The 18,785-nt window shown below is 35.9% G+C and overlaps 1 protein-coding gene and 3 non-coding genes across 8 annotated transcripts; 3 read left to right on the top strand and 1 right to left on the bottom strand.

Annotated features, from left to right (window-relative positions):
• Positions 1-1,408: 1,408 nt before the first annotated feature.
• On the top strand, positions 1,409-17,623 carry cfp (complement factor properdin). 5 transcript variants are annotated; one of them, XM_073909532.1, is made up of 13 exons: positions 1,409-1,531; positions 5,223-5,261; positions 5,590-5,675; positions 5,869-5,963; positions 6,153-6,297; positions 8,084-8,250; positions 8,327-8,497; positions 8,574-8,768; positions 8,854-9,027; positions 10,731-10,922; positions 13,482-13,593; positions 13,698-13,806; positions 13,969-17,623. In XM_073909532.1, exons 4-12 carry the CDS (start codon positions 5,909-5,911, stop codon positions 13,798-13,800), a joined length of 1,314 nt encoding a protein of 437 aa, XP_073765633.1. In that variant the 5' UTR covers positions 1,409-1,531; positions 5,223-5,261; positions 5,590-5,675; positions 5,869-5,908; the 3' UTR covers positions 13,801-13,806; positions 13,969-17,623. The 5 variants fall into 5 exon arrangements, with proteins under 5 accessions (XP_073765633.1, XP_005167098.1, XP_017212829.1 ...); XM_005167041.6 differs by having other exon boundaries at positions 13,961-17,623; XM_017357340.4 differs by having other exon boundaries at positions 5,846-5,963.
• Positions 17,624-17,702: 79 nt separating this feature from the next.
• On the bottom strand, positions 17,703-17,775 carry trnar-acg (transfer RNA arginine (anticodon ACG)). The gene has a single exon. It is a non-coding gene; the product is annotated as a tRNA-Arg (tRNA).
• Positions 17,776-18,378: 603 nt separating this feature from the next.
• trnaf-gaa (transfer RNA phenylalanine (anticodon GAA)) lies at positions 18,379-18,451 on the top strand. Its single transcript has one exon. It is a non-coding gene; the product is annotated as a tRNA-Phe (tRNA).
• Positions 18,452-18,668: 217 nt separating this feature from the next.
• Positions 18,669-18,741, top strand: trnav-cac (transfer RNA valine (anticodon CAC)). Its single transcript has one exon. It is a non-coding gene; the product is annotated as a tRNA-Val (tRNA).
• Positions 18,742-18,785: the final 44 nt, after the last annotated feature.

The following is an 18,785-nucleotide window of genomic DNA, read 5'->3' as shown; positions in this document are numbered from 1 at the left end:
ACAATTTGTATAATTATTATTATTATTATTGTTGTTGTTGTATTACAATCTGATTTACAAATTAGAGAAAAAAAGTAAAGTTGGTCTAAAGTAAAAATATATTTATGACAAGATAATCTTGTACAAAATAACAATTGACCATGACCACGCAATAAATATTTGCATATATAGTACAGTAAACTCTGTATAATCAAAGTGAAAACAGTCTGTCATCTGTGTGAACAAGGTCAAGTTTACTTTTCTTTTCAAAAGCTTATTTGAACTTCTTAAGTGTCTGTTTCATCTACAAAATTCTGTTGCTAATAACTTGTTCACATTTGTCCATGATTAAATGTTTTTTTATTGCCTAGTTAAAAAAATAACAATGTTTTAGCAAAACAAAGTCAAAGTGTTTGCGTGTTTGTGTGAAAAATGCGTTGCCTGATGTATTCCTGACTTACTGTATGTTAATATTTAGCTTTTGAATATCTAACTTTACAGTTACTATGCTGAAGCAAAGCTTACAAATTTATAAAACCTATGATGAAACTTAAACTGATCCAGAAACATTGATATACATGAAACATATGGTTGATAAGCCATCAAGAATATATATGATGACAAATACTACAGAAATCTATGCAGACTTACTGGCAAGTCAACCTGCCAGACACACCAAATGTTAACTAAAACATGACTTCAAAACCATGTCATTAATCATTTAACAAACTACAACATATGATAACTCTGATATGTACATATATGTTTTTTTAGTAAGTGGGTTACGCAATTCTGAGACTTTAATAAAGCAAAAAAGCGAGTTCTGGCTAACTAGCCTGTTTGGTTTACGGGCCAGCTTCGAAGTTTCCCAGCGGTTGATCAAATATAGATACAGTCTTCGTACGTAAAGTTAAGTTGTTTTGAGACTCAAATGAGCTCATAGTCCGTCGGTTTACATCAGTTTTGTCATCGCCATGTCCCCTTGTCTCTTATTCCACACATGCTAACGTTAGGCTGAGGTTAGCACTAGCTAGCTTAAGGCTAATATGTTTTTGTTTTTTATTTTGTTGTACACTCTCACAAATTCGTCGTCAAAATGCTGCGAATAAAAAAAGGTTTAAAATAGAAAACTGATGTTTTTTTCATCGCGGTTTTCTATAACATCCATTCCGCTTTAGCAGTGGCGCAAAAAGGGGGTATGCAGTGTATGCGGCGCATAGGGGCGCCACTCATGGGGGGGCGCCATTGTGCCAAAACTATTTTTGAAATTATACATATTATTATACATATTAAACAAAATAAATACATATTTTTGGTTAAAAATGTTTATCCTGCATTTTATATAAATATTCAATTGTATTTTATTGAATAAAAAAATTATACCACCCCTTCCTCTTCATTGACCATTTGATTGATCCGTTGCTTGGTTACAGTCACATGTTCAAAATGGAGAGAAGAGTAAAGAGACGTGGAGCGCAAAATAGAAAAACAAAAAGAACACAAACAATGCCTTAAAAAAAACTGCCACGACAAATTGGATAATAAGGAATTGGTAAGCTTAAGCTTAATATTACCACACTTTTAATCAACTTGTAATGTTTTTGGGAGCGACGGGCTGCCATATCATTAATTATTCATTATCGCCACTCAGTCACTGCATGGGCTTTTACTTAACGTAAATGCAGACAAGGTGGTTTTGTCCAGGCAGGGGACAGTGACGCACGGCCACACCTGAACAGCGTCCGAAATCGCATATTTGCATCCTGTATAGTATGCGAAAAACACTATAATTCTATGGGCTAAAGCCATGATGAGCTGGTGTAAAGTTAACTTTATGGTAAAGGCTTTTGACAGTCGTAAATTCATGGACCGTCAGCTTCAAAAGAGAACATTTTTATTTACTGCATTTAAATATTGATTACAGTTGCTATAGTTTAAAGAGCAACAAATGAATTTAGTTTGATCCTCTGTTTTGTTTGATAACAGAGGTGCGAGTCTGACTTTAAGAATGCAATGAAAACATTTGTTTTGTTTATGCTAATTTAAGATAATATTACTTGTGTTTCAAATAAAACATGTTTACATATTATTGTGTATATTTTTTCTATTTACACACCTGAATCTTAAAGTATCCGCTCTCATTCATCTTCAAATCGCGTGTATAAAAGCCGTCTTTATCACTATGGAGCGCCTCCGTCACTCAGCACCGTTCTACTGATTCAGAGGCTGCATAAGGGCGGCAAAAGACGCATAAAGCTTTACTGGAAAGGACGTGAATGCGGCCGTTTTTACATTAATTTTAACGTGCTGTCAATCAAAATAATGTGAAAGCTTAGTTCTCTTTAACAGTTTTGCATCACATTTGAGATCGGCTCTGTGCAGCTGCTACTTTCACTTTTCATAGAAACATTACAAATGCGGGAGAAATACTGGAAAAACACACACGAAAGACAGCGGATAGAATGGTAAAATATGGTAGAATTAATATGGCAAAAACGAGAGGATTTGTAGGTATGAATTGCATTCGTTGGCACATACATTTTAATTCAAAATCATTTAAAACAACATGCAGTCACGCATCCAAGTGTAAAGTTCATGTAAAAGTTTTATCAAAATAAACTGTCAAATCATACTTACAGTTGAGCTCAAAAGGTATGAGTAATGTGAAACATTCTATTATTAATTGATTATTTAGCAAAAAATAAGAGGGATCACACAAAATGTATGTTTAAAACCTAAATATTAGGGCCAGACAGAATCTGCAAACATTTTTTGCTATTTCTGCTGAGAATTACAGGCAGAAAATACTACTTTACCAACTGTATTGTAAATAAATCATATGAACATTTTAATATTAATATTATTATATCACAATAATATTAGTGAAATGAATTTGAATACTGAGTAAATATAAATGTACACAAATTTACACAAATAGATTCAATGATGGGCTAAAAATCTGTAGAAAACTGCAGATGTCTGCGCACGCAGACTCCGTGTGGGACTCTATACTGAATTTATTTTAGGCGAAATAGACAATAATACATGGATTAAAAAATTCCCCTATAAAAATTTTAGATATCTAATTATAGTGATTTTTAACCCTGTTAAAACTATAGTCAGAATATTCAAATTTTTTGCAACTGTCATATTTATTAATCCCATCCAGATCCATTTTTATACCCTATACATGTTTTTTATAAATTAATTATGTATCATATTGATACATCAGGCCTTTTGGTAACTTTTTCTGCTCAAAACTAGTTCAATTTAGTTCCCAAAAAGTTTGCCTATAACATTTTTATCAAATAAAACATTTCAGGCAGTTTGTCTCTATTTTTTTAACTAAACATTGTACAGTCTTTTTTATTTCACTTTGTAAAAGGTGTGATAGCAGTTTCAGTCAATTGTTCATGTGAAGACAGACCTTACACCTCTCGCATATGCATGTGAGAAGTTTTTGCATTTTTAAGTTCTTTTGCCCTTTACGACTCCCATATCTTTCATTTTGTTTTGACAAATGTACAAAAAGAAACAAAAACAAGACATGTCAAGGTGCTATAATCATTTGGTGAGGAAAATGGAATTAAGAAGAAATTTGGGTTGGGATGAAATGTAATTCTTTGTGACTTAACATGCTTAATGTAATTATACTTTTACTACTTCATACTATTTCAGTTGCGTTCAGAACTTCGACATGTCGATGAGGAAATTAATATGGTGGGGCGCAAAACTTGAACTCGCATACCCCTCAGTAAATGTGCAGTTGCGCCCCTGCGCTTTAGGATCCAATAAGAAGACGGATCAGGCAAAGATCATCGCGCTGTTATTCCACACCAACTTTTGCTCAATCTGGTCTAGTAACTCCATTCACTTTGATTACTCGGTTGTCAGGGTTGACAGAAATAAAAGCACTAGAAAAGCACGTTGTGCGGTATTAAAACTTACCAGTAGGGGTCACTTCTTGGCCCAAAGTCATTTGTGAGTCTTTTCACTATAGAAATCTAATTAAATTGCCGCAGTATTTTAACTAAGAGCATTGACTAAATCCGCATGAGGAACTTATAAAACGCGCGTGGAAAATCAACGATTTATTAGCGTGAGCGCAACCAATTTTCCACAGCGCGGTTTGACGGATGACCTAATCACGTGGTCGGCTCTTCTCCAATGACAGCTCGAGTAGAGCGGCTTACTTCTGATTCTGTTTTCCTTTCTAGGTCTGTGTGGTTGACAGCTAGGGAGAAAAGCATGGCGTAATTTTTGAGTTACATAATGCATGTGGTCACTGGTCAGACTCGACTAACTTAGTAGAAGATGAATATTAATAACGACGCTCTATGAATCATAAATGTTATTAATTACTGGAATAAAAAAATAGTTCAATAATGCTGTTATCTACTGGAAACTTCCTTGTTATAAACACCAGTAAATGTCAGTAAAGACGATTAAATGTTTACCGTCCATAAGTTATGCTTTAACAAACAAGTCATTAAAACAGCTTTTAATCGACAACCTTAGTAGCAGGTCCAAAGTGTTCCTGTAGATGGCGCTAGTGGAGTATTTTTGCATTTATGAGTGTTTTCAGTCTATTAGCACAAATAACATAAAATGCTGACGAGATAAAGATGTTGGACATTTGCCATGCGGACAGAGAATGTTTTGAGGAACTAAATAAAGGAACTAAAGCTTTAAGTGTTTAATAGAGCCAAGGATGTTGTGCACCTTAAGTCTGTCAGATTAGCTCTAATGATATGTAATGTTCAGTGGATGGGTGTTTGCTTTGGACTGACAGAATGAGTCTAAAATAGGCAGTGGGATGTTTTTTTAGATAGTCCTGCAAGTGGATATTTTAGTGTGTAACATGTGTTGCTCAATTCACAAAACAATAGCCTGTTGCACAACATGCAGCTCGAAAACATTTCCTTTACCCCGTTTTTATGTTTAGTTCTTAACTAAACATTCAAACAAATGTATTAAAAATGTAACAACAGTGAAACTTTAGCTATCCCAAAACGTTCATTACATGTAAAAAAAAAAGTTAAAACATCTTTATTGGAGTGAAAAAACGGGTTCAGGCTTATATATATCAGTCAAACAGTATGACTTATTTTTAAAATCAATGTTTTTCATGATCTTTGGTAATGGTTTGCTATTTTACTATATACGCAAAGTGTGCAAGTAGGTCTACGAATGCCTTGTGCTGATGTTTTTTTTTTTGTTTTTTTTGTCTAAACGCCCCCTAGCCTGGACCATCAGCCCAGAAACAGCCATGCACGGACCGCGTAAGTAGTCTACATTTTGCTCTCAAATCTCTAATAGATTTCAGGTATTATGCAGCTTTTATCTGCTACATTGTTTTATGCAAGCTGCTGGGTTATTATACAAAGTTTGAAGAGAAGGGATTTGATTGTACTCGACACACACACACACACACACACACACACACACACACACACACACAACACTGTTGAACTGTTGAACTGTTTCAGGGGTGGAACTGAAACTATTGTTTTCTCGTAAAACATCAGATAAATGCCGATGATTTTGCAAAATCGTAAAGGAAGCTGGTTTAAAAGTTTCGCAATTAACCATCCCTGTTTTCATTAACAGCTTAAAAGATTATTAAGAGTCATTCAAGGCAGGGTTAAAAAGACCACAGTACTATTGAACGGCCACAAAAAAGGGAAGCAAGCGAGGTAAGTGGTGCAAAAAAATTGGTCAAAATATTTATAATATATGACCTTAACGTTTGAATCTTTATTTATTTGCATGATTAAAACTCTTGCTTAAAAACCCGCGACAGCATTTGTTTGGAGTTGTTTTTATGCTGTTTAACCAGGCATTATTTACGCTGTTTTACTCACAGGTATTTCTGAATTTTGTGTACAGACACATTCAGAACCAAAGATATCATAACACAGATTCAGCCATGAATCTGAATTTGCTGTGGATTTTGCTTCTTGGGATTTATGTGCAGCAATCAGGTTGGATTTGTTATGCATAAACATTAAATAATAACTTACATTTTGTACCAAATTATAATATTCCTTTATGCAGGAAATCAGAAAATACTGATTGATCATTGAAACAATTGAATAATACTATTTTTTTAAATATAAAAACCAATAAATACCAATGAAACAACTGTTCAGTGATTTGGTGTCTTTCTGAAGCTTCACAGATGGTGCAGTGCTTTTCAGCATTTTCCATATCCACCGGGAAGTGTGCTGATCTGTTGGGTGAGATTGAAAAAGATTTTTGTTGCATAAACCCCAGCTATGGCTTCGCTGAAGCAGACGGAGTTTGTAGGAGCTGTGGGTAAGTTTCATTGATGTGTGACAAGAAATTCAAAACCTATCGCAATATGTGATTGAGCGTCTATGTTGATTATTAAAATGAAATACATCCAGTGTATGATTTTAAGGCAAGAGTGCTATTTTGAAAATATAATGTCCATGCATGGATTTTAACATTAAACATATTGAAGTCATCATGACGACGCGGTGGCGCAGTAGGTAGTGCTGTCGCCTCATAGAAGGTCACTGATTTGAGCCTCCGCTGGGTCAGTTGGTGTTTCTGTGTGGAGTTTCCATGTTCTCCCTGCGTGTAGTTCCCCCACATGCTCCGTTTTCCCCCACAAGTCCAAAGACATGCAGCACAGGTGAATTGGGTAAGCTAAATTGTCCGTAGTGTATGTGTGTGAATGAGAGTGTATGGGTGTTCCCAGTGATGGGTTGCAGCTGGAAGGGCATCTGCTGTGTAACACATATGCTGGATAAGTTGGTGGTTCATTCTGCTGTGGTGACCCCAGATTAATAAACGAAATGAGACAAAAAGAAAATGAATAAATGTATGAATGAAGCATCATAAAGTATAATGCACTCTGTCAGTTTTGTAAATCATGTTTTGAAGTATATTTGCATGTACATATGCCCACCTTTTTAAAATCTAGTCTGTTGCTACATCATTTCATTGCAGAATTGGAATAATCAAATGGTGATAGTATAGACCATTTTGAGGAATGTAAACAAAACGGTCGCAACGTATTTCCTGTTTTACAATTCATATTTTTACAGCTTCCGAGAATCAAAAAAAGAGTCCAATATTTATATATAATGTTATGATTGCTGTTTTAACATTAAGTTATGATTGAATTGCTTCTTGTTACAGTTATGAAATAGTTTAATAACAAGCAGGAAATGTTCTTGACCCGATGACATGACCACAATAAAATGGTCTATTTTTGTTGCGTTTCTTTTTATTAGAGTCTTTAACCAATCACCCACAACTGCCGCTCACTGGATATTTTCTCTTTTTCGGACCATTTTCTTTAAACCCTAGAGATGGTTTTGCATGAAAATCCCAGAAGATCAGCAGTTTCAGAAATACTCAGACCAGCCTGTCTGGCACCAACAACCATGTCATGTTCAAAGCCACTTGAATAAGCTTTCTTCCTCATTCTGAAGCTGGGTTTGAACTGCAGCAGAACGTCTTGATCATCTGTACATATTGTATGTGATGGTTTGATTTAAGTGGATATTTTTCACTTCAGAAAGCATTCATTAAAGGCATAGTTCACAATTTTTTTTATTTACTTGCCATTTACTGGTTTTAAACCTTTTTGAGTTTTCTTCCGTAAAAACAAAAGAAGCTCTTATTTAAGAAAACTGAAAACCAGAAATCATTCACTTCCACTGTAAGAAAACAAATACTATGGAAGTCAATGGTAACAGGTTTCCAGTTTTCTTCAAAATATCTTCTTTTGTGTTCAACTGATGAAAGAAAGTCAAACAGGTATGAAACAAGTGAATATTGAGTAAATCAATTTGGGTGAACTATCTTTTTAAACCACTTGAGTTGTACTTTTATGATAGATGATTGTACTTTTTGTAGTTTCAAAAATTCAGACAACCTTAGTCTGCCATTATAAACTGAGAAGAGCTAGAAGATTATTTAACGTAAGCACTAATAGAAAAAAGGCTTAACAGCTTTCATTTATTAGACTTAAATATAGCTCTTCAGGTGACTGAAATTATTGAACTGAGACAAATGAGATCAAACGAAGGATAAACCTTTTAGTGAAGTCTTCTATGTTGACTTGCAGGCATGCGGCATGGAGTGAATGGTCAAGCTGGAGCCAGTGCTCAGTCAGTTGTACTGAGGGAGTTACTCAAAGGCGACGGTTTTGTTACGGAAATGGTAACTGTTCAGACCCTGAGGATTTAGGAACTATTCAAACCAAACCATGTGTGAAAAAAGACTGCTGCCCAGGTAAGAAGAACATTCATTGATTTACATTTGGTTTCTGTGGTCTTTCTCATGGTTCTAAACATTTATGTTTGTCCAGAGGACGGTGGCTGGTCTAAGTGGGGGAACTGGCAGCCATGTTCAGTAACGTGTGAAAATGGACAAAAAAAGAGGCAAAGAGCCTGTTCTAACCCGGCTCCAAAATGTGGAGGCTCCTGTTCTGGCGAACCGCAAGAAATTGAACCTTGTTCCGCTGACACAGTCTGTCCAAGTAAGTGTAAGTTTTCTTTGTTTCTTTATTTTTGAAGATGCTGGAAATGAAAGTCGTGCTTTCGTTTGATGTCCAGCTCACGGAGGGTGGTCCACCTGGGGAAATTGGGGTCGCTGCCCAGTTACTTGTATCGAGGAAGGACGTAACACCCAAAAAGAAGTTCGTACAAGGACGTGCACCAATCCCTCACCGTCCACCGCTCCACCTGGCAGATTTTGCGAGGGTTCCGAAAAAGACACCCGCCCTTGCAGTGGACTGCCTTTTTGCCCAAGTAATATGCTTTGTGTTCTAATACAACGCCACCCAAAATAACAAGAGAATTTTAGAAACCTAAGCTTTATGGATCTTCTCCACAGTCGATGGAAGCTGGGGCTCCTGGTCAGGTTCCTCAGCCTGCTCTGTGACTTGTGGAGTGGGCCGACAGATGCAGTCACGGATATGTGATTCTCCAAGCCCCAAACATGGCGGTAAACCATGTCATGGCATAGAGCAAAAATCTGGCCTTTGCAGGACTTTAGCCAAGTGTCCAAGTAAGTAGTGTACAAACAAAGTCTTATCCGAGCCATACTTTTTAATGCTTACATAAATGTGCAACCCAGCAGACACACAACATCATAAGATGTTAATATTAGGTTAGATTTAGGTTGCCAGCGTCTAAGGACAATATTTTTTGGACATCAAATAATGATGTGAAATGACGTTAATATTTGGTTGATTTTATATTGTGTTGGAAAGTAAACAAAATCTAACGTCAAGCCAACATCTTAGACCAACGTCATATTGAAGTCAAATACTGACATTTATTTGTCAGGTATGGCAACTAAAATCCAGCATCTGATAGACGTCATAGTGGTAACATCTACACAACGTCAAGCTGTAACATCATTAGACGTTGATGTTTTGTATTTTAGGTTGTGTTGGAAAGTGACTATAATGCAACGTCTGTTTGATGTTGGACATGGACATGGGCCTGACGTTGGGTTCTGACATCAACCCGATTTTCATTTCCAAACAAAATGCAACATCCCACGACGTTGGGGTACAACGTCAATATAATATTATGCTGACGTTTTGTGCCTGCTGGGAAGAACCTAAAATAAGAACCATTTTTTTAAAAAAAGAACCACAAAATGACATTGGGTGACAAAGTATATATATTTTTAATAGAACAAAATATTAAAAGTTGAAAGTACACAGACACGTAATATAGAAGCAAGTGTAAAACACAAGCTCCAACTCAAGCCTACTGTAAGTCGCCCAACAATAATTGAACATTAAATACTAGTTAAAATACCAATAGCAGCAAAGAACACGTGTTCTTGATTTAATACAAACCAACTTTAAATTTCAGCAATTATTTTGCAGAAATATCAGTATATTTGCCTTCTGCAAAGCCAGACTTGGTCCAGTCATGTACCGTAATTTAATGCGGCATTTGGGCCAAGCAAAGGCAAATTGTGTGGGCCAGAGATGGGCCAAAAATATTTTGCTATGTGGGAAGCATAAACAAAACATGGTATAGAAATGTGCAGCAGCTGAGCTGTTTGGAAGCATTTTCGAGAAAACTGTGCAATATTTGGAGAACAGTGATTCTGAAAGATGCATCACATAATTTGCGTTCTGATATTAGGGATAATAATAAAGTTTCATTTTAGAAACAGGGACCTAAAATCTGCGGTAACTTTGATATTACCGGTGAAAATTGTGTCGCTAAAGTAAATGTTAGCAAGCCCTGTTAACTGTGTTTTACAGTGAATATAGCTTAAGTTACACTCGCGTCAAGCTGCATAAACTGTTCTGAAATACAGTTATGCAGGGCAGGTACAGTATACATAGATAATATTAAACAACTAAACATTAGACCTTCGGTTCCCTTCTTTTTAGGGAAGCAGAAAGTTGCGTCTGAATTGCTCTCTTAGACATTTTGAAAACCGCATAAAACGATCCAATGAACTGTATTGTGCTAGGTGCCTTAAGACAATACTGAGTTCTGATCGGTCAATCGTCGTTGTTTGTAAGTCATAAATTAACATAAATAGAAAATTTGAATATATATAATTTGCATGATAAGTTTTACATTACACTCACTTTTGTTAATCGGTGGTTTTACAATGGGGATGCTTTTTGTCAATTCAAGCGCTGGTTATAAATTGACCTTAGAGTATTAGAAAATACATTCATGCGTTCATAACTCATAATTCATAACCATTTTCTCCCTCTTTTTGTCTGCCAGTACATGGGAGGTGGACAGAATGGAGTGAGTGGAGTATTTGTAAATCGCCTTCCACTAGAAAAATCACATGCAGAACCAGGGAGGGAACCCGAAGGAAATTACGGGACTGTGTTGGTACAGAACACGAAGGAAAACTCTGCGATGGAGAAATTGTTGAACATGGCAGCTGCTTTGACATTGATAAGTGTGATAGTAAGTGCCAAGAAAAAGCACTAATTTTCACAATCACTAAAATCACAAATTTTGTCTAATACATTTAAAAAAAACAAACAGTACAAACCATTTAAAAATTGTATATATATATATATATATATATATATATATATATATATATATATATATATATATATATACAATTAATAATAATGTGGAAACAAGCAAAAAATAACTAATTAAAAACATGATTATATAAGATTTAAAGGGCACCTCTGATGTAAATCAACTTTAGTAAGCTGTTTGGACAGAACTGTGTGTAGGTATAGTGTGTCCACACTAATATTGGAGTAATATAAACACAACAAGTCTCTTTTTTATTATATTTTATTTCCTGACGTTAAAATAGGGCCCAAATCCCAGTGATTTTGAGGCCCCAGCAACGTGAGGTAGGAGTGTGGTTTTCCCTGCCCACTGAATTGATTGACAGGCGCCATATTTCTATAATAACATGTATACTCATGTCCAAAGAAACAGATTAAAATATTTGTTCCAACTCTCTATGATTTTTCTCACAGTTTTATAAGTTTAAAATGTTTTTAAAACGGAGCATGTTTGTAATAAAAGAGTAAAATCACAAAATCTTAACTGCTATAATCACCACGGCTGCATAGTGTCAGTAAACGCTAAAATGTGTGTTTGTAGGTGTGTACTGTAAACGGCATTTGTGGGAGACTCATCATTTCAGAAAGGCTTGAATAAACTCCACCACAAATACATGAAGTACACTTACTTGGTATTTTTGACTAATGGGCTATATCAGCTTCATCTGTGTCTGTCTCTATTACTGACTGCTGTTTATCCACTGTGACGCATGAGAAGCAAACATGAATGGTGGGCAGGGAGAGCAGCCACAGGCTATAAAAACAGCTACACTGTACTCAGACAGCAAAATAAGCAGATTGTGGAGGCTATAATAAATGATCTGATAGGTATTTTGAGCTGAAACTTTACAGACACATTCTGGTGATACCAAAGGCTTGTCTTACATCTTGTAAAAGGGGTAAAATAGTTGTCCTTTTAGAGAAGATTTAAAATATTTGTTTATGGGTTGTATAAATGGGTAATTCTTCAACTACAGGCACTTTTATGTCCTTTTAACAAATATCCAAAAATATATTTAATTTGTTCAAATTTCACTTTCTTTATCAAACTAACAATAAAATGTACTTTAAAAAGATTTACTAGCTTTCTATTATGTATTTTTCATATTATTCAAACTCCTTTTAGGTGTTAAAATCACTGTTTTCACCTTGTTGCTCACCCAGAGTTTTAAACTTCAACAATGAAAATAACATTTTAAAATATTATTCATCTGGTATCTTTTAATGTGTCTTAATTATAAGTATCTTAGCTCCAGTGAAATATTTTATAGTTATTAATGTGAGACTATTATCAATATTATTTTTATACAAAATATAGCTGTCACACAGTATCTGTGTCATTTCCACCACAACACTGTAATGTCGCCTAAAATGTTTATGTCTATGAAAATGAACAGTGTCATCTAAGAACATGTTCAAGATGGAGGGAATTAAAATTTTTATCAACAACACTTGAAGAAAAATCAAGGTAAATATTGCTTGATAAGGAAACACATTTATTCTACGTCATTTCCAAACATGTTGTACCTTAAAAAATGTTTTAAAAACCAAACAAAATTAAGGTAAGATAAGAGTGTTGTGTACATGTAGGATCAATTCAAAGATAATCGGTGAAGCTATTTTTCATTTTTTCACAATAAACTGTTGAAATGTCATTTCCACCACTGTCATTTCCATCACCACACACAAAATTCTCATCACACATTAAAAGTGTATTCACAATGTGTAAGTTTATGTTTTTATTTAATATACAAATTCAGTTTATTTCATTCTAATAAGCTCTTAACCAAACTAATATTAAATTTCAGAGAGTGACAGGTGTAAAATTCAGCATACAACTAATTTATTTAATTGACAAATGTATAATTATTATATTTATATTGTGGAAAGATTGGTTAAACTAGATACAAAAATGATCTTAGACGATGTTTGACTTCATTTTGAAATCAAAGCTGTATAATGAGATGTGGTGGAATTGACATTAGTTCAGTTCACGATGAAAAAATGTTTCTCTTCTTAAGTTTGTCATTTTACAGATCTTAAACCTTGACAAAATGTTTTAACTAATGAGGCTGTTACGCTAATTTTGAACGATTTTTTTTACTCAACTTCACAAGGCTAAAAGTGCCTGTAGTTGAAGAATGGCCCAAATATTCAAATGTATTGCATGTGTCCACTGAAAATCATTAAGGTACAATCCCTTTTGTTAATTAAACACTATTAACATATTACTCTTTTGATGTAATGATGTTTGCATACTGTAGTACAGAATTAGGACAGAGCATCAGAATGTGCAATATTTCATAAATTGAATATTATTGCATTTCAAGCTAATTATTCAAATCGCTGAATGATGGTATTAGAAGATGATTGTTCCTAGTTTAAGATCGTAAACTCCACTTCCAAATTGATAACACTTTCTGTCTGTGTTCAGTGGAAGCTATCTTGTCCGAGTGGAGCGAGTGGAGTTACTGCAAACCTGACTGTGGGCAAGACTCCAAACAAACCAGAAGCAGAAAGTGTGTTCCTGACATTTCTGAATACCAGTAAGAGAGGAAAAACATCTTTACTCCCACTACATGCGTACTGTTGGTTGCCAAGTGTTTCATGATGTATTTACGTTTTATTTGGTGTTTCTGATCTGCCATAGATCCGATGACTACAGTCTTTTCTATGGGAAGCCTGTCATTAATTGTGAGAAAGTGAAGGATGAAACCGAAACAAGACCATGCAAAAATGTGCCTCAGTGCTAAGACAAGGTTGTAATATAATTCTGAAAGCACATGTGTTTTAGCTAATTGAAGGAAATTATTATTATTAATATTATAATCTTAACTATAATTATAATTTATATTAAAATTAAATAGATTTATTTAACTATAATTATAATTTCTAATCTTAAAATTTGTTAAGTTTTTCAGGATGACTAAGCACAGAAGATGGTGAGGATAAGAGGACCAGTTGGTGTAGATGGTAAACTCTTCTGCAGGAGGAAGAACCTTAAAGGGATAGTTCACCAAAGATGACAATTTATTCACTATTTACTCTTCTTCAAGTGGTTCCAAAATGTGTTTTAGAGTTTTTCTTCTGATGCACAAGAAAGATAATATTTTGAAGAAAGTTGAAAACGCATTCATTGTAGGAAAACAAATACCACGGAAGTTAAAGGTGCAGTAGGTGATCAGCCTAAATGCCATCTGTTAGCATATTATCTTCGAAAACATAATCCCTTCCCTGCCGTCCAAGGCCACGCCACCTAAATTTACAAGCGCACACATTACAGATGAGAGAGACCCACTAGATCATGTCATTCGCCAGTTAGAATACTTTATAGTACTTTACTATGGTAATACTACAATCCGAATAGAAAAACTGTTCTACATCTAGCATGTTTGTAATTGTGTAGCTAGCAAAACTTGTCATAATGTGCTATAGTTCATGCAGGCAAGTAGAGATATGCGCAGGACTGAATCTTTAGTCCCACTCCCACTAGGTTTTATTCCATACCTGACCGCTCCCGCTGTATGTTCAGCCTTTGTTCACCCTCTGCCCACCCTTTCCCGCCCCGTTTTCTACCCGACCAGAATGTTCCCACTAAACTTAGATCTGGTTCCCAAAATCTCATGTTACAATTGGGCACTACCAAAAGAGAGATAACAGATAAAAGTGTGGGCTGTCCAAGTATTGTTGGCTAAATGTCAGTTTTGTTTGCCCATTTGTGATGAGACTTGAGTGCCTTGAGGTTTGTTTCTGGTGGACTCTTTCAAGGTCAGATACACAAACATATCCACTCAATATATTTGCCAATTACAGATTGTGTTTCATATATCAAATCTGGATTATTTTCAACACGCATAGCAGGTATAATTGGGACAAGGAAGAATGTTAAATGTAGAGCGATTAAATAAGCTGGATGCTACAGAGTCCAGACAGCCTATTATAAGCAACACACAAGAGCCCGGTGGATGTGCTCGCTCTCTCTCTCTCGCGCTCACTTTCTCTTTCTCTGGGAATTCTATATTCTTAGATCGCCCGCTCTCGTTCAAATTAAACAAGAGTTATTGACCGAAGTTTCTAAGTTTCCGCGTCACAAGAAATCTAGTCTGGTCCCGTGGCTTCTGTGGTACAGCCGCAGGAATGCAGACCTCTACATGCAAAGATTGTTGCTCTCACTCTCTCACGCGCTTTGTCCTAAAGCGACTACTTAGAGGTTGACCAGCAGACTGCAGGAATTACACTTATTTCTAAGCCATACGTACATACTTTTTCAGACCGGACATTCAGAGTAGCATGCTGAACAATATAGGGAGTGCGTCACAGGTTGTCATTGTTCAAAAATGAACCAATGCGAATATAAAACCAACTTCACCTCAGTAAAGCAGGCTAATCTACATTATCGATGCTGTAAAAGGTCCCTTATGAAACTGAAAATAGACACATCAATCCTTTGCCGGAAGATTTCAGTGGCTGAAAAACACTTCTGTGCATTTATCCCATTTGTAAAACAACAAAATCAACACCAGCTTCGCTTGACTAAAAGAGTTTTAAAACATTACATTACCTGTCTAAAAGAAATACTTCAGCCATGGTGTCATCCTTCCTCCAGCGTGCAAAAGTAACTCCAATATTGATTCAGCATTTGTTTGTACCGCTCTCTTTCTTGTGTGCAGGTGAACAGCCAAAGGCAGATCTGCATGCAGGGTTGGATTCAGTGTTGCCAACTATTTCTAATGAAAATAGCTAAAGCATGCCCGAAAAGTAGCTAAATGTTGCAATATGACGTCATAAACTGATCTGCATATCAGTAACATCATTATGTAGTACCTGACAAGCGTTAGCCCGTCATGTTTCCACTCTATGAGGCGCTGTGTATTATATTATATTAAAACATTACATCCAAGCACAATAAATAGGTTCTTGTTAACATTTTACTTTGCGTGATGACATCATTGTGTAATCGCAACTCAAAACTACATCTTTATGTAGTATACAATATAATGAATGTTTTGTGAAAATAGAGTTGACTATTTGTAAAAGTAATACAAACACTTTTTATAAGAATGTTTCTATTTTCAAGTATAACACTGATAATGAACAGTTACATTCAGTTAAACAGTTACAGCTTGTGTACTTACTCTTTTAACTTTTGAAAATTAACTCATTTGGAAAAGTGACAACAGTTATTGCACTATTGGAATGTTTTGCTACCTAAATTACCAACAATTATACATGTTAACAAATCTCAGTAAATTAACAGTTATAAAAAACAATCTGTGCTAGCGATTTACTCTACTGAGTGAAGCCTGCAGCCACTGCTCTGTTGAGTCACTTTTTAAAAATTGCTTAAGTAGCCAAATTAATGTTAAACATTGCTTAATTTGTAACTAGGTGCACTTTGAAAAAAAGTTGCTAGCAATTTTGTTGCTAAATCTAGCAACAAAATTGCTAAAGTGGAAACACTGGCTGGATTAACATAAGGGCTAGGTGGAGCTGAAGCCGCAGGGCCCACGGGAGAAGTGGGCCCGTGATTGGCTGATGAATTCATTTACGTTATGACGTGGGAAACGCCTCTTTGAGTTATGCTTTCTCTCTTCGATAAGTATTCCTTTCGGTTCGCTGCTGATCTAAAACATCGACGCAGGTGCTAAACCGGGGCACAGAGTGACTGTAACCCAATCTGAATATTGAATTGCCCTGTTTTAGTCACCCATAAGGATGATCAGATGTGCCAATTTTCCCAGGACAGTCCCTTATTTCGCCACTACTGCGAAAACCGTCCAGTCAAAGGTAGGCTAACCAAGCTCGTCGTAGAACAAAACTCTGAATTGAAATAGTTTTCATCAATGATTGACTTGTACATGTAGTAACAGAAGCTGGGATAGGCGGAATTATACTAAAAGAACTTTCATCAGACAATATATCCGATGCAAAAAAAATAAATCTAATAAAAATGCTAGCCCCCTGCTGGCCCGTGCGCTACGACACTGTCATTACTTTGTATTGGCTACTTGCAGGCCTGTTTTAATAAAATAGAAAAAATATGCAATAATCAAATACAAATCACCTTGTATCTGGTATAGCCCTAGGCCCCAATGTGTTCTTCATCTCGCCCTGACTGCATGAACAGCTGCGCTGTTGTGTGCAAATCAACATTCGTTTAGACAGTTTGGGCTATTATCAGATTTATGGGAATTACAAAGTTAATTTGAATGAACATTTTTTAGTCTTATGCCTTACCCAGATTATAAAAAATACATATAACTACGTTTAGACTATTTTAATATATTCATAACTATTGGAATGTGAAGAGACCAGGACAACAGTGTTGTGTTTCTGAAGACAATCGCCTACTGCATATTTAATGGTTACTGTGTTTTTAGTTCAAATGTTATCTTGTTTTGTGTTCAACTGTGATGATCGTTTTTGGTGAACTCGCCCTTTAACATGCCCGTCTGTAGAAGTATACTATCATCAGAATACTTGCTTTGTTAGATTTATATAGATTGAATTTGTTGCTGATTAAAGCACTATGTTGTGAACTCTGCTTTGCTGCCATAATAAAGCATTAATGCAATATGTTGTAGTTCGTGTAACAAATTGCAGTTTTCTGAAGTTACATTTATAAACCTGGTTAGTCAGGTAAAAAAAAATGAATCGAGCCAGCCAGGAGTCGAACCTAGAATCTTCTGATCCGTAGTCAGACGCGTTATCCATTGCGCCACTGGCCCGACGAGTATACATGGAACCACGTGACTCTAAATAGAATGGATACTAAACTCAGTCGTGTTCCGCTCTCTGGCGGTCGCATTTGTTTGGTAACAAAAAATATTGCTACAGTACCTCATTCCGACCTGCCCACAGAGTGATTTAAATCAATAACATTCTACCAATCAAGTCACAAAAAAGATCCTACATGAAGTAGCCGCGGCTGTAACTTACCCGTTCTAGACTTCCACCTTTTCGTCCGTGTACGAATGAGGCGGCTCATTTTTGAGAGCAGGATGATTAAATAGGGGCAAGTTGGAGGTAAAATGTGTAGAATGTTAGTCAAGAGATCCCTGAATATTTCCGAAAGTTGATAGTTGACAATTCTTCGGCGAGGTTTGGTAACTACAGATTCGACCGCTAGAGGGCGGTGCAGCATTTGAAATTAGCTCTACGGAAGTCTTGACCGTTTAATCACTAAACATTTAAAGCAATCGAAAAGGCTAAGTGTTTGAACGACAAGCCATACATTTTGCAGAATTACGCCAAATTATATAAAGAATCTGATGTCACCGTGGTCGCTACGTATGGATACGAGAAAGCATTTCTACGAGTGTACATTACCAGCCGAAATAGCTCAGTTGGGAGAGCGTTAGACTGAAGATCTAAAGGTCCCTGGTTCGATCCCGGGTTTCGGCATTTTGTTACTGTCAAGGAACACACAATACAAGGTCTGAGTAAACAGAGTATATGTGTCTGTATAAAATACAGAGGTAACTGTATTTGTCAGTTGTCTTTTTGTTAAAGGCCAAAATTAATTGTGAATACACGTGTTCCCTACCCCTGATGTTTTAAAAAGCGCATACGTCATATGTATACGTATTTTTAAGCCCCGCCCTCGATTACACGTATAACCGTTTCCGTAGTGTAGTGGTTATCACGTTCGCCTCACACGCGAAAGGTCCCCGGTTCGAAACCGGGCGGAAACAATTAGTATTTTATTTGTTTATAATTTTTTAAATAATTATTACTC

The sequence above is a fragment of the Danio rerio genome, chromosome 8 (assembly GCF_049306965.1).
Source record: "Danio rerio strain Tuebingen ecotype United States chromosome 8, GRCz12tu, whole genome shotgun sequence".
NCBI lineage: Eukaryota > Metazoa > Chordata > Actinopteri > Cypriniformes > Danionidae > Danio > Danio rerio.
This window is presented reverse-complemented; position numbering and strand designations above follow the sequence as displayed.